The 12,280-nt window shown below is 43.2% G+C and overlaps 1 protein-coding gene across 1 annotated transcript in view; it reads right to left on the reverse strand.

Moving 5' to 3' along the window:
* Positions 1–624: 624 nt before the first annotated feature.
* LOC123628223 overlaps positions 625–12,280 on the reverse strand; it is a 39,189-nt gene continuing 27,533 nt past the window's right edge. The window contains exon 4 of the mRNA XM_045537854.1: positions 625–3,742. Within this exon, the coding sequence (XP_045393810.1) occupies positions 2,966–3,742 (777 nt within the window). The 3' untranslated portion in view covers positions 625–2,965. The remainder of the gene's footprint in view (positions 3,743–12,280) is intronic.

Consider the following 12,280-nt stretch of genomic DNA (forward strand, 5'->3'; position numbering starts at 1 on the left):
CAGCAGAATGGGAATAACTGGTTTTATTATGGCTGACAAAAGTGTTGTCATCCACGGGGTTTAGGAATGCTAGAGATGACAAGTGCTTTTAAACTTACCCCCCTTTGTTTGGTGTTTATAGCACTGTCAAATATATTAATATATATTGTTAAAAATGATTTCCCAAACAATCTATTTTAACCTTTTTCTGGCTATCTGCACCACCCTGCCCTTCACATAAATGTTTTAAGTAAATAAGGTGCTTAGCTTATGTCTAAGGATTTATCTTTTAAGTACGGAGTGGAATTTTGTGTTTAAAGGACAGTCTTTTCTCCCAGCCTGAGAAGAGGGGGAGGAGGCCACTGAGAGACATGTCTTTAGAGGCAGCAGAGGGGCAGGGAGCTTGGACAGGCTCTAGCCCAGCTCTTGCTAAGGCTCTCCAGGCCTGCCTAATTATGACAGTGTCATTTATTTATTTATTTATTTTTTTTTGAGACAGAGTCTCACTCTGTTGCCCGGGCTAGAGTGAGTGCCGTGGCGTCAGCCTCGCTCACAGCAACCTCAAACTCCTGGGCTTAAGCGATCCTACTGCCTCAGCCTCCCGAGTAGCTGGGACTACAGGCATGCGCCACCATGCCCGGCTAATTTTTTTCTATATATAACAGTGTCATTTATTGTCTTTGTAATCACCTAAGTGTAGTTTATAGGCTGGTGGGAATTGTCATCTGCTGGATTAAAACAGGTAACTAGGAGGAGCCAGAGGAGTCTCTGGAAAGTCTTATCTTTAGTGGGTCCTCGGTGGGCCAGGTGATCCATTTTTCGGGGAGTTGATCTGGGGTCACATTTTGATCCGCGTGTGGTGGATCCATTGGTGCTTTTCGGCAACATTCACGGCTGTTGGCGTGGTGAGGACCACTGGCAGGGGTCCAGTCCACCTGGCCTCTAAGCTGGCAGGCTGAAGTTTTTTTATCCAGACGAGGTCTCCAGGCTGTACCTGAAATAGAGCTTTCTCGGGAGTGGGGTTAGTCGGCTGAACATGATTTTACATAGGGTTATGCTTTTAACATACGGAGTGTATCTGGTTTTCAGTAGGGCAAAGGGAAGGAGGCTTAGCCAGTCTGCGCCAGTCTCTACCTTTAATTTGTTTAATGTTTTTTAAGTTCTATTTATCCTTTTTATCTGTCCTGAACTCTGAGGTCTATAAGCACAGTGTAATTTTTAATTAATCTTTAATGTCTTAGTTAACAATTGAGTCTTTAGGCAATGAACACCGGGCCATTGTCAGACCCCAGTGCAAGTGGGAGGCTAAATTGGGGAACAATTTTAGTCACTAACTGTTTTTGCAACTACCTGTGCTGTCTCTGACTTCATAGGAAAAGTTTTCACCCATCTAGAGAAGGTGTCAATGAATACAAGCAAGTAGCGATATCTGTATTTGCTTAGTTTTACTTTTGTAAAGTCCACTTTCCACTGTTCCCCCAGGGTTTGTCCCCTTAACCTGGTGGTGGTGGGGGAGGATTAGTCCCTTTACCTGAATTGACTTGTGCACAGGCGAGACATCTCGTTGTTCCTGCTGGGCCATCTGATGTAGCTGAGGAATGTAGTGGTCCCTCTGGAGAAGTTTGGTTAACTTGGTGGTGCCAAGGTGGGTGTTCTCATGTATTTGTCTGATTAGGTCTCATCATGGGTGTTTAGGGTTTAAGACCCTATTGTCTGGGAGGATTTTCCAACCTCCTGAATTGGTTTTAGTCTTCAGGGTTTTTCTTAATTTAACTTTTTCTTTGGTATAGTTTGGAGGGTTTGGCAGGAGCCGTTCTGGCAGAATGGAGAGAATTTGGAGAGGCCCCACTGGTTTTTGTGTGACTTTTCTTCCTGTCATGTCGCCGAAAGTATTGTTTCTCGTCACTGGGGAGTCAGTCCTCGCTCTTGGTAAAGTGTCCCACGTACATGTGCCATTGCAAAGGCTCTCCCCCATCTTAGGGCCTGGGTCAGGGCTATGAGTTTAGCCTTTTGGGCTGACATTCCATGTCCGACAATCTGTGCCCAGATAACCCGGCCTGCAGTTACGACAGCCGCCCCTGCATACCTGACTCCTTCTGAGACGTAGCTGTTCCCATCTGTGTATAATTCTTCGTCGGGGTCCGGCCACGGGCAGTCAGTGAGGTCAGCTCTCAGGTAGGTAAGAGACTCGAGCATTTTGAGACAGTCATGGAGTGGCTCCGACGGCTCATCATCCGGAAGCAGGGTGGCAGGGTTGAGGGAGGCTGTCTTTAGGAACCGGATTCTGGGGGGATCTAGCAACAGCACTTCATACTGGGTTATACGCGAGTTGGAAAGTCATCTTTCAGGTGGCCTTTTAGTAGATCCTCCACCGATTGGGGGGGGGGGAATTATATGTAAGTCCTGCCCCAAAATGAGCTTGGAGGCTTCCTTTGCCAACACGGCTGTTGTAGCAATGGCCTGCAAGCAGCCTGGCCAGCCAGATGCTACAGGGTCCAGCCTTTTAGACAGGTGTGCAACCGGTCTGCTCCAGGGTCCTAGTTTTTGCGTTAGGACCCCTTTAGCTATCTCTCAGTTTTCAGCAACATATAACTGGAAAGCCTTGGTCAAACTGGGCAAGGCCAGTGCAGGGGCACTCACAGGTGCCTGTTTGAGGCTCTTGAAGGCTTTAGCCTCGTTTCCAGTCCAGATCAGAGCGTCCCTCTTTCCCCCTATGCTAGCATATGGGAGTTTTTGTTATCTCTGCAAACTTGGGGACCCAGAGTCTGCAGTACCCCACTGTCCCCAGGAACTCTCGAACTTATCTCTTAGTTCGGGGCTGTGGGATCTTTAGCACAGCTTAATCCTACTGGTGGAGAGGGTTTGTTTGCCCCTCTTTAGTTCCTACCCTAGGTAGGCTGCTGTCTGGGTATAAAGCTGAGCTTTTTTAGCTGGAACACGGTAGCCCAACTGAGCTAATCCTGTTAGCAAGTCCTCAGTAGCCCTTTTACATGTGGCTCGACCCTTGGTGGCTCCGGTGTCTATCAGAAACTCTATAGTTTTGCCCCCCACATTCAGAGTTACCTTGGGCCCCTGGGGGCTTATCAGAATGGAGCCCCGGCCCCCTCAGTCTGTGTCCTCCATGAGGACTCACGGGCTTAGCCACCTCCTGCTTTCGGTGAGGACATTCGTTTTTCCAGTGACCATGTTCTTTGCAGTAGGCACACTGGTCACGGCTTAGGCTGGTCTTCCTCCTTCTAGTATTCCCCTCTGGTCTTTTGGGCCTCTTGCCTTTTTCAGTTTTATATTTTTCTTGTTTTACCATAGCAGATATGAGAATTTTGGCCATCCTTTTAGAATGGGCAGTCTCAGGATCCTCTCTGTTGTTATAAAACTTCTGGGCAATTTCTATTAACTCAGACAGTAATTTTTCCTTAAATCTTTCTAATCTCTGCAGCTTTTTCCTAATATCAGGGGCTGACTGAGTGGCAAAGTCAATATTAATGGCACGTCTATTCTCTGGTGCCTCTGGGTCTATGGGAATATACAGGCGGTAAGCTTCAAAAAGGCATTCTAGGAATACCGCTGGGGACTCGTTAGGTCCCTGTACGGTTTCGCTTACCTTGGACAGATTAATTGGCTTTTTAGCTGCTGCTCCTATGCCTTCTAGCAGAGTCTGGCGGTACCGACCGAGAGCCTCCTTATCTCGTTTCTCATTTGGGTCCCAGTCCGGGCTCGTGGTGGGGAAGACAAACGAAGGTTGCCCGTCAGGGCCAGAAATTGTCTATGGATGACAAAACTCTTAGAATAGCCATGGGTAGAGAGACAATTGACAAAGTTGGTTAATTTTATGGCATATAACAATGTAACATAATAACTATAATTAATACTGATAATATATACGAAGATTATCAATATTTTACAATTTAGAACATATATTAATAACATGTTTATATAATCCCAAGAAAGTTAACACCATTTCCTGTTTGATAGTGCTTTCTGTATAGTTTTAGCATACCAAACAAGCCTAATATATCTTTCTTAGAGTTTTAGTGGCCCTAATATTTTAAAAAAGCTAGTTTGAGGTCAAAAAGACTGGAATTTCAATTTTGGAAAGTTTGTCAAATATCAGAGGCTTAAATCCCCTTTCATGAACTTTATCCCAACTTGCACAGATCAGCTACAACATATTGAAAACTTTTTGTCTTGCCTTAACTTTTATTTTGGAACAAAAGTTTACTATACAAGATTCTTTTTTATACAGTATTCTCCTGTTGTTTAACCTTTTTTACCAAAAATATGTTTATATATTTATAGCCTTTTTACATTTCTTTCCCTTACTTCACTGGTTATTTCCTATTTTGTTTTTATTATTATTTTTCAAATCTATATTTTGAATCAACCTTTAAATAACCTCTGAATTAGATACAATTCAACATCTAAGCAGACCACGTTTTTTTTTTTTTTTTTTTTTTTTTTATTTCAGCTCATCATGGGGGTACATAAGTTTGGGTCATATACATTGTCCATGTCCCGCCCATCCCCCTGAGTCAGAGTCCCAAGCGCGTCCGTTCTCATTCTCCAGACAGTGCGCCTGGCACTCATCATGTGGTCATACCTCCATCCCCTCCAGCAGACCACGTTTGACACAAGACTGGGACTGGTCCACACTGGCGACAAAAGAACTACCTTTTGTGAGGCATGAGGACAAAGAGAGACAGCACAAGGAGACAGACCAGAACAAATGGAAACACAGTTGGCCAATACCACTCAAAAGAACCCCATAAAGACAAAGACAGACAACATCATTCTTGACTGCACTGTGCGCCTGGTGGGCGGCGGTGGAGGACGAGTTGGGCAGCCCTGAGGTCGGCCTTACTGTTATCTTAGACCGAGACCCAATTTCACATTTTAGTCAAACGATTTCATATTTACAACTGATTGAGATGTAATCCAAGAGAGACACCAAAGCCCCAACAGGACCAACAACCCAAAAGTACCGATGGTGATATATTAGACTGGCTCTGTAGTAACCACCCAGAAGCCAGAATACCAGGAAACCAGAAAACCAGAACCAGAGTTTCCACCAAGTGGCCCTCGAAAAAGAAAACCAGAAAACCAAAAGTTTCAGCTGCCTAAAAAGATCTGAAGACCACACACATAGAGAAAGGCAGGGACAGAGAGGTGGGGGGGAGGCAGAGAGGGAGAGGTAGAGGGAGGCCCGGTTCTACCACCCCAGACAGATAGGAAACTGACAATCCCAATGATAGGCGCCTACCTTTCTTTAAAGTTCAAAACTATTACCTAAGACCCAGAAGACAGGTGAAACCAAAATGGAATCGAAGCCGAGAGAAATGAAAGCAGAAGAAGAGTAATCCGAAAGAAAGTACTCAGGAATCCGACCAGCAATCACAAGTCTTTGGTGACGTCTCACGTCCCAGGACTCGCCTGAGGAAAAGGGGAAACAGAATCAGATTCCAACAACACCCAATAAGTTCCAGGTGACGTCTGACCTCCTAGAACCCGCCTGAGGAGTGAAGCTGCGTCCAGCCAATCTCCTGAGGCACCAGACAACTCCGGAGCCAGAAACAGACCAGAACTCACTGGTGAACAGAACCAGAAGACTCATCCAGAAGAATTTGCGGGTTTGAAGGTGTCGGGGGCTGGTGCATTGTCAAGCCTCTGCCCAGGGCTGAGGAACGTCTCTCAGAGGCCTTCCCCTGGGCAAGACACTCAACTCCGCACCCAGTCTCCAGGCACCGGTGGTCGGGTGGTCGCCAGGTGCCCTATCTTAGCACAGGATCTCGCTGGGGCCTCCAAATGTTATGGTCTGAGACACGAGAAATGACCACCTAAAGACCGAATGGAGCCAAATCAGGAGTCTTTATTAGCTGGCCAGCGACTACTCTCTGCACGGCCCAAAGGCGGCACAGAGTGCAGCAGTGAGCCTTTGAAACGGAAAGTTTTTATATTGTAAATTTGTGGGTGTAAAATTATTAAAATTGAGCAAGCATGTGTACAACATCATTTTCTTATTTTTAGTGTAACAGGATCTGGGCAGTTTGGGCTCCAGGCCATTATCTTGTTCATGCAAAACATGGGTATTGTAATTGCTTCACGCAGAACATGGGTGCTGTAGCTGTTTTACATAGAACATGGGTGTTGTAGTCACTTACGAATTTCTGTGTTGCGGGTACTATCTTGAGTAAGCAGGAGCAAGCAGGTTTACAGAAGCAGAATGGCAAATTAATGATTTTTCAGCACGAAACTCACACTTTAACAGAGATGTGATGCCAACAACCAGTAGGGTCGTTTAGGAGTTTTACAGCCGTAGGTATTGTCAAAACGACTGTATGAGGCCCCGTCCACCGGGGCTCAAGCGGCTTAGGATGAAGAGTTTTAAGAAGTACCGAGTTGCCACACTGTATACCTGTGTGAGAGATATCAGAGTCAGTCTCCGGAGGCTGAGGCAAATATCTGTGTTCGTGGGCACGGAGAAGTTGCCTGAGGAGACAGAGATATGGGAGATACGAGGCCAAAGGTGGGAGCTGGGCTGGAAGATGATGGTTAATGAGAAAAGGCCGGCCGTAAATGAGTTCAAAACGGCTAAGGTAGGTAGGATACCGAGGGGCTGCCTGATCCAGGTGAGAGCTAAGGGTAAAAGGTCAAGCCATGATTGGCGGGTCTCAATAATGACTTTGGTGAGGTGGTCTTTGATTAATCTGTTAGCCCTTTCAACCTTTCCTGAGGGCTTCGGCCTGTAGGGAACATGAAGTTTCCACTCAATATCAAGAGCCCCACAGACATGATGAACAACTTTAGAAATGAAAGCAGGGCCATTGTCAGACTGTATGGAGGAAGGAAGGCCGAAGTGTGGAATAATTTCAGTAATGAGAGTGGAGGCAGCAACAGCAGCAGTTTCACTGGTGGTGGGGAAGGCTTCAACCCATCCTGTAAAGGTATCTACCAGTATTAACAGATATTTGAAACGCCTGTGAGGTGGCATATGAGTGAAATTGACCTGCCAGTCTTGTCCAGGGAGGTGACCACACATCTGGTGGGTGGACACAGGGGGTTTGAGGCCCCCTTGAGGGTCAACAGAGGCACAAATATCACCGTACGAGCAAACAGTTTTGATGAGAGAATATAGGTAAGGGTGTGAAAATAGAGGCTGTAGGAAGTGGGAGAGGCCTTTGCTGTCAATATGAAGTGAGGAGTGGACCCGGTCAATGAGTTTTAGGGCTTGTGTCTTAGGGAGAGCCAGCTTGCCGTCCTTAAGAAGGACCCGGCACCAAATTAAAGGGTGAATGACCCAAAGGACAGATTTCACACACAGGCTATGTGGGAGCAACAAGGTTGGTTTAATCACTCGGGTGTGAGTGGGCTGAGTCTGAAAAGAGAGTCAGCACAGAAGGGGGTTTTGTGAGGGTTTTTATAAACGGGAATAGCTGACCCACTCCCACCTGCCCTGTTCAGTTCTTTGTTTCTGGGCCAAACTCCTTTTTTTTTTTTTCTTTTTTTGAGACAGAGTCTCGCTTTGTTGCCCGGGCTAGAGTGAGTGCCATGGCGTCAGCCTCGCTCACAGCAACCTCACACTCCTGGGCTTAAGAGATCCTCCTGCCTCAGCCTCCCCAGTAGCTGGGACTACAGGCATGTGCCACCATGCCCGGCTAATTTTTAATATATATATTTTAGTTGGCCAGATAATTTCTTTCTATTTTTTTAGTAGAGAAGGGGTCTCACTCTTGCTCAGGTCGGTCTCGAACTCCTGAGCTCAAACGATCCACCCGCCTGGGCCTCCCAAAGTGCTAGGATTACAGATGTGAGCCACCACGCCCGGCCTGGGCCAAACTCCTGATCTGTATCCTTGTCGCGGTCAGGCAGGTGAAGAATTGCTTCCTGCTATGTGCAGTTTGTGCATGGCAGAGGACAGTGGGCAGAACAAGCTCTTTGTAATAAATTCTTCAAACAACCAACTCCTATGACCCTTTTGTCCCAATCACATCCATCCTTCTGCTCTGGCCTTCTTATCAGGAGAGCTAGGGAGGGATAGGGAGGGAGGGGGAAAGGAATGCTAGCTGCAGCTGTCCTTTAGATCTGTAAAGTCCTGAGGCTATTGTTTTACAAGCCTAAGTTTTGCATTAACCACATCCTGTCCTATACATACTTTTTTGGGTTCTCACCTGGAACAAACCTAACAATAAATACATAACAGACACAAGTTTTTAAAATTTTTTTTTTTTTTTTTTTTTTTTTTGAGACAGAGTGTCGCTTTGTTGCCCTGGCTAGAGTGAGTGCCTTAGCATCAGCCTGGCTCACAGCAACCTCAAACTCCTGGGCTTAAGAGATCCTACTGCCTCAGCCTCCCGAGTAGCTGGGACTACAGGCATGCGCCACCATGCCTGGCTAATTTTTTTTTTCTATATATATTTTAGTTGGCCAGATAATTTCTTTCTATTTTTAGTAGAGACGGGGTCTCGCTGTTGCTCAGGCTGGTCTCGAACTCCTGATCTTGAGTGATCCACCTGCCTCGGCCTCCCAGAGTGCTAGGATTACAGGCGTGAGCCACCGCGCCCGGCCCAAGTTTTTAAAATTTTAAGGTAGCAAATTATAAGTCAATACCTCTAACGAAGATACAAAAATTGTCAACAAAATATTATCAAATCTAGCAATAAAAAATAAAATTATTTTAAACACTGTAATACACCACAATCAAGTGAGTTTCATCCAAGGAGTGCAAAGTTAGTTCAACATTCAGAAATCTATCAGTGAAATTCAGTACCAACAATTTAAAAAAAAAAGACTCCACAATCAAGTCAACAGATGTGGGAAAAGGTATTTGACAAAATTCAATGTATGTTCACAATAAAAGCCCTCAGACAACTAAAAATAGAGTGAAAAGTGCTTAACCTAATGAAGGGCATCTATGAAAGACCTACAGCTGACATAAACACTGGAAAGAAGGAAAGCATGCCCTCCCCCTCTACCCTATTCAATATCATACTGGAAGGCATACTCATTCAGTAAAGCAAGAAAAACAATTATAAGGCACAGATATTAGAAAGGAAGAAATTACAAAGGCTCTTATTTGCAGAAAACAGAATTGTGTATCTGGAAAATATCAATCTACAAAAGAAAACTTTTTAGAACAAAAAATGAGTTTAACAAAGTTGTAGAACATAAGGCCAGTAAACAAAAATCAGTTGTGCTCCTAATATGTAGCTATGCATAATTGGAATTTGAAGTAAAAAAATAAAAACAATAGAATTTATAAAAGCATCCCCAAAACAAAGTTCTTATGTATAAATCGAGCAAAATATATGTAGGCTCTGTATGCTGAAAACTGCAAAACATTGATGAAAGAAATCAAAAAAGATCTACTTGAACAGAGAGAAATACTATGTGTATGAAACAGAAGACTCAGTACAGTATCAATTCTCCCCAATTTCATCTATACATTCAAGGTCATCCCAACCAAAATCTCAGCAACCTCTTTTTGTAGCTATTGCCAAGCTCATTCTAAACTTTATATTAAGAAGCAAAGAAACTAGAATAGCCAAAACAATTCTGAAAAATAAAAAAGTTTGAAAGCTCACACTACATGATTTAGAGACTGATGATAAAGATGTAGTAACCAATACTGTGCATGGTTTTGGTGAAAGGATAAACACAAATGTCAATGGAACAGAACAAGGATTCCAGAAAAAGACCGGAGCAAATCTAGCTAACTTTATTTTAAACACAGATGCAAAAATCACGAAACCTAGAAAGGACAGTCTTCATAATAAAAGGTGCTAAAACAACTAGAGGACCACATGTCAAAAAAGTATCAACACATACCTCATTCATTATTCAAATATTAATTAAAATGGTCATAGACAAAAGTAAAAGGGAAAGCATACATATATATGACAACTACAAGAAAAAACAGAAGAAAACACCTGCATTTTTAGAAACTGCACTGAAGGCAGAATACTAATAAATTTGTTTTTACAGGAACATGGGCAGTTATAAAACCACTTTACATGTATAATAGAGTAAAACAAGTAAATAAGTTATAGATGGTAAGACAGTTTCCTTACTGTCCGAGAAAGAGGTTTAAAATAAGGGGGATAACAACTATGAGACCTAATCTCAGATTAGAATCAAAGATACACTGTTCACTGATGTTTATTTTAATAGATACATAGATACTTTTGTCTATAATGTGTATATATAAATAAAGATACAAGCATTACTCTGTACACATACATTTTCTAGCTCTCTGCTTAGAGGGTCCAGAAGCAGTGACACCACAGTAGCTAAAATGGCACTCAGTGCTCAGACCTTTGTTTCTTTTTTTTTATTTTTATTTTTTTACCTGGAGCCACGCCCAAGAAGCCTTGAGCAAGTGGATTTCAATCTCTAAATGTATTTTTCAATAAAAATCATATATATACATATATATATATTCTGATATTATGCTTTGAGAAGGGCACTTGATCTGTGTGATGTTCATCCCAAAAATCCATAATACCAATCTAATTATGAGACCATATCAGACAAATCCAAATTGAGGAACATTCTACAAAATACCTACCAGTACACTTTAAATCTTTCAAGGTCATGAAAAATAGAGACAGACTAAGAAACCATGAGGACTAAGTACAACATGATATTTTAGATTGCATCCTGAAAAAAATGAAAAGGAAAAAAACTGGCAAAATCCAAATAAAGTCTATAGTTTACTTAATAATATTGTGCCAATGTTAATTTCTTAGTTGTGATGCATGCATCGTGATAAATGTAGGATAATAACATTAGGGAAATTTGGGAATTCTCTAAACTATCCTGGAATTATTTCTGTAAATTTAAAACAATTTCAAACTAAATAGTATTTTTTCAAATTAGAGATATAAATCTAACAATACCAAGAATCAAAGTTAATATGAATGGGCTTCACATAGTAATAAAATGAAAGACATTGCTAGACTAGATTTAAAAACATCATCTGTTTCTGGTAGGTTGAAAGCTAGAAAGAACATTACTTCCACACTTACAGAAAAGGGGGGAGGATGGGAAACAACAAGTTCACACCTTTTCTTGAATTCCATAGACACACCAGGTCTTGTGGGGGCCAACTGGCCAAAACCTAAATTGAGGTGCCTGAAGGGAGTAAGGAGACACAACCACTGGCTTAACTGTGAAAGTAGATGCTATCAGACATCAGTAAGAGACCAACTAAAGTGGTTGGTCAATTTGGCAAGAACAAGTGTTAACTGGTGTCAAGTGTGAAGCCCATGGGGGGGACACAGAAATTGAGGGGTCTATTCATTATTCAGTGACTTTCTCCACTAACCCATTCAAGAGATCACACAAAAGATAGGTGAGAGTCCAGAGAAATTACCTGGAAGGTAAATACCTGGGGAAGGGGAACAAAAGCAGTTTGGGGAGGATCAAAGAAATGGTTCAGATCCTATTCCCATCTACAGAACCCTTATTCATTGGGAGGAAGGGCAACAAACACTCTGGCCCTTAGGACAGCTGTAAAAACTCTCTGACCCTAGGGGAATGGAACAGGAAAAAAAAAATAGCCCTGAGGAAAGGGCAAAAAAATGCACATGAGTCCAAAATTACAGCAGTGGGGAGGGGCAAGAGTACTGCGTAGGACACAATCATAATACCCAAGGACATGGTACCTAAGACTAAACCTAAATAAATAAAACAATAGATAAGGCACACCCCCTGCCAACCACCACCAGGCTAAAAAAATCATATAGCAATAGCAAGTAACAAAGGAATACTACTGAGAAAGGGACAGAAGAGGGACAATCATGTGGAAAGAGACCTTCTCTGAGACACAGCAAAAATAGAAGACTTAACCTGAGGGTGACACAGTCATTTAGGAAAACCAGAGGTTACCACCCCTGCCAGACACCCTGCTCGTGAAGTAGAGGTATCACTGTAAGAAAAGTGAGCCACTTGCCCTGCCCTCAGTTTAAGAGCAGCAGTGCAGAGGTTTTGCTCAGGGGGCAGAGGGCAGGCTGTGACAGCACTCCAAAGAGAAGTGACTTAATTTGGAACACAATAGGGTAAAATAAAAGCTGAAAGATGCTTCCAATAACAATAGAGATTTTCGTGGTAAGCAATTAACAGGAGACTGGTAACTTCTTGAGAGCAACAAGCTAAAGGAATACCAGCTAGACGTTTACCAGAGAGAACCAAAGAGACAGGAGCCCACCTGGGGTCTGAACCAACCTCTAAGACTGGACTCAAATGCAACGACCTCTGCAAAAGGGCCAAACTTATTGGGATCACAGTGGAGCAATTTATGCCCTGGGGC

The sequence above is a fragment of the Lemur catta genome, chromosome X (genome assembly GCF_020740605.2).
Source record: "Lemur catta isolate mLemCat1 chromosome X, mLemCat1.pri, whole genome shotgun sequence".
Classification (NCBI taxonomy): domain Eukaryota; kingdom Metazoa; phylum Chordata; class Mammalia; order Primates; family Lemuridae; genus Lemur; species Lemur catta.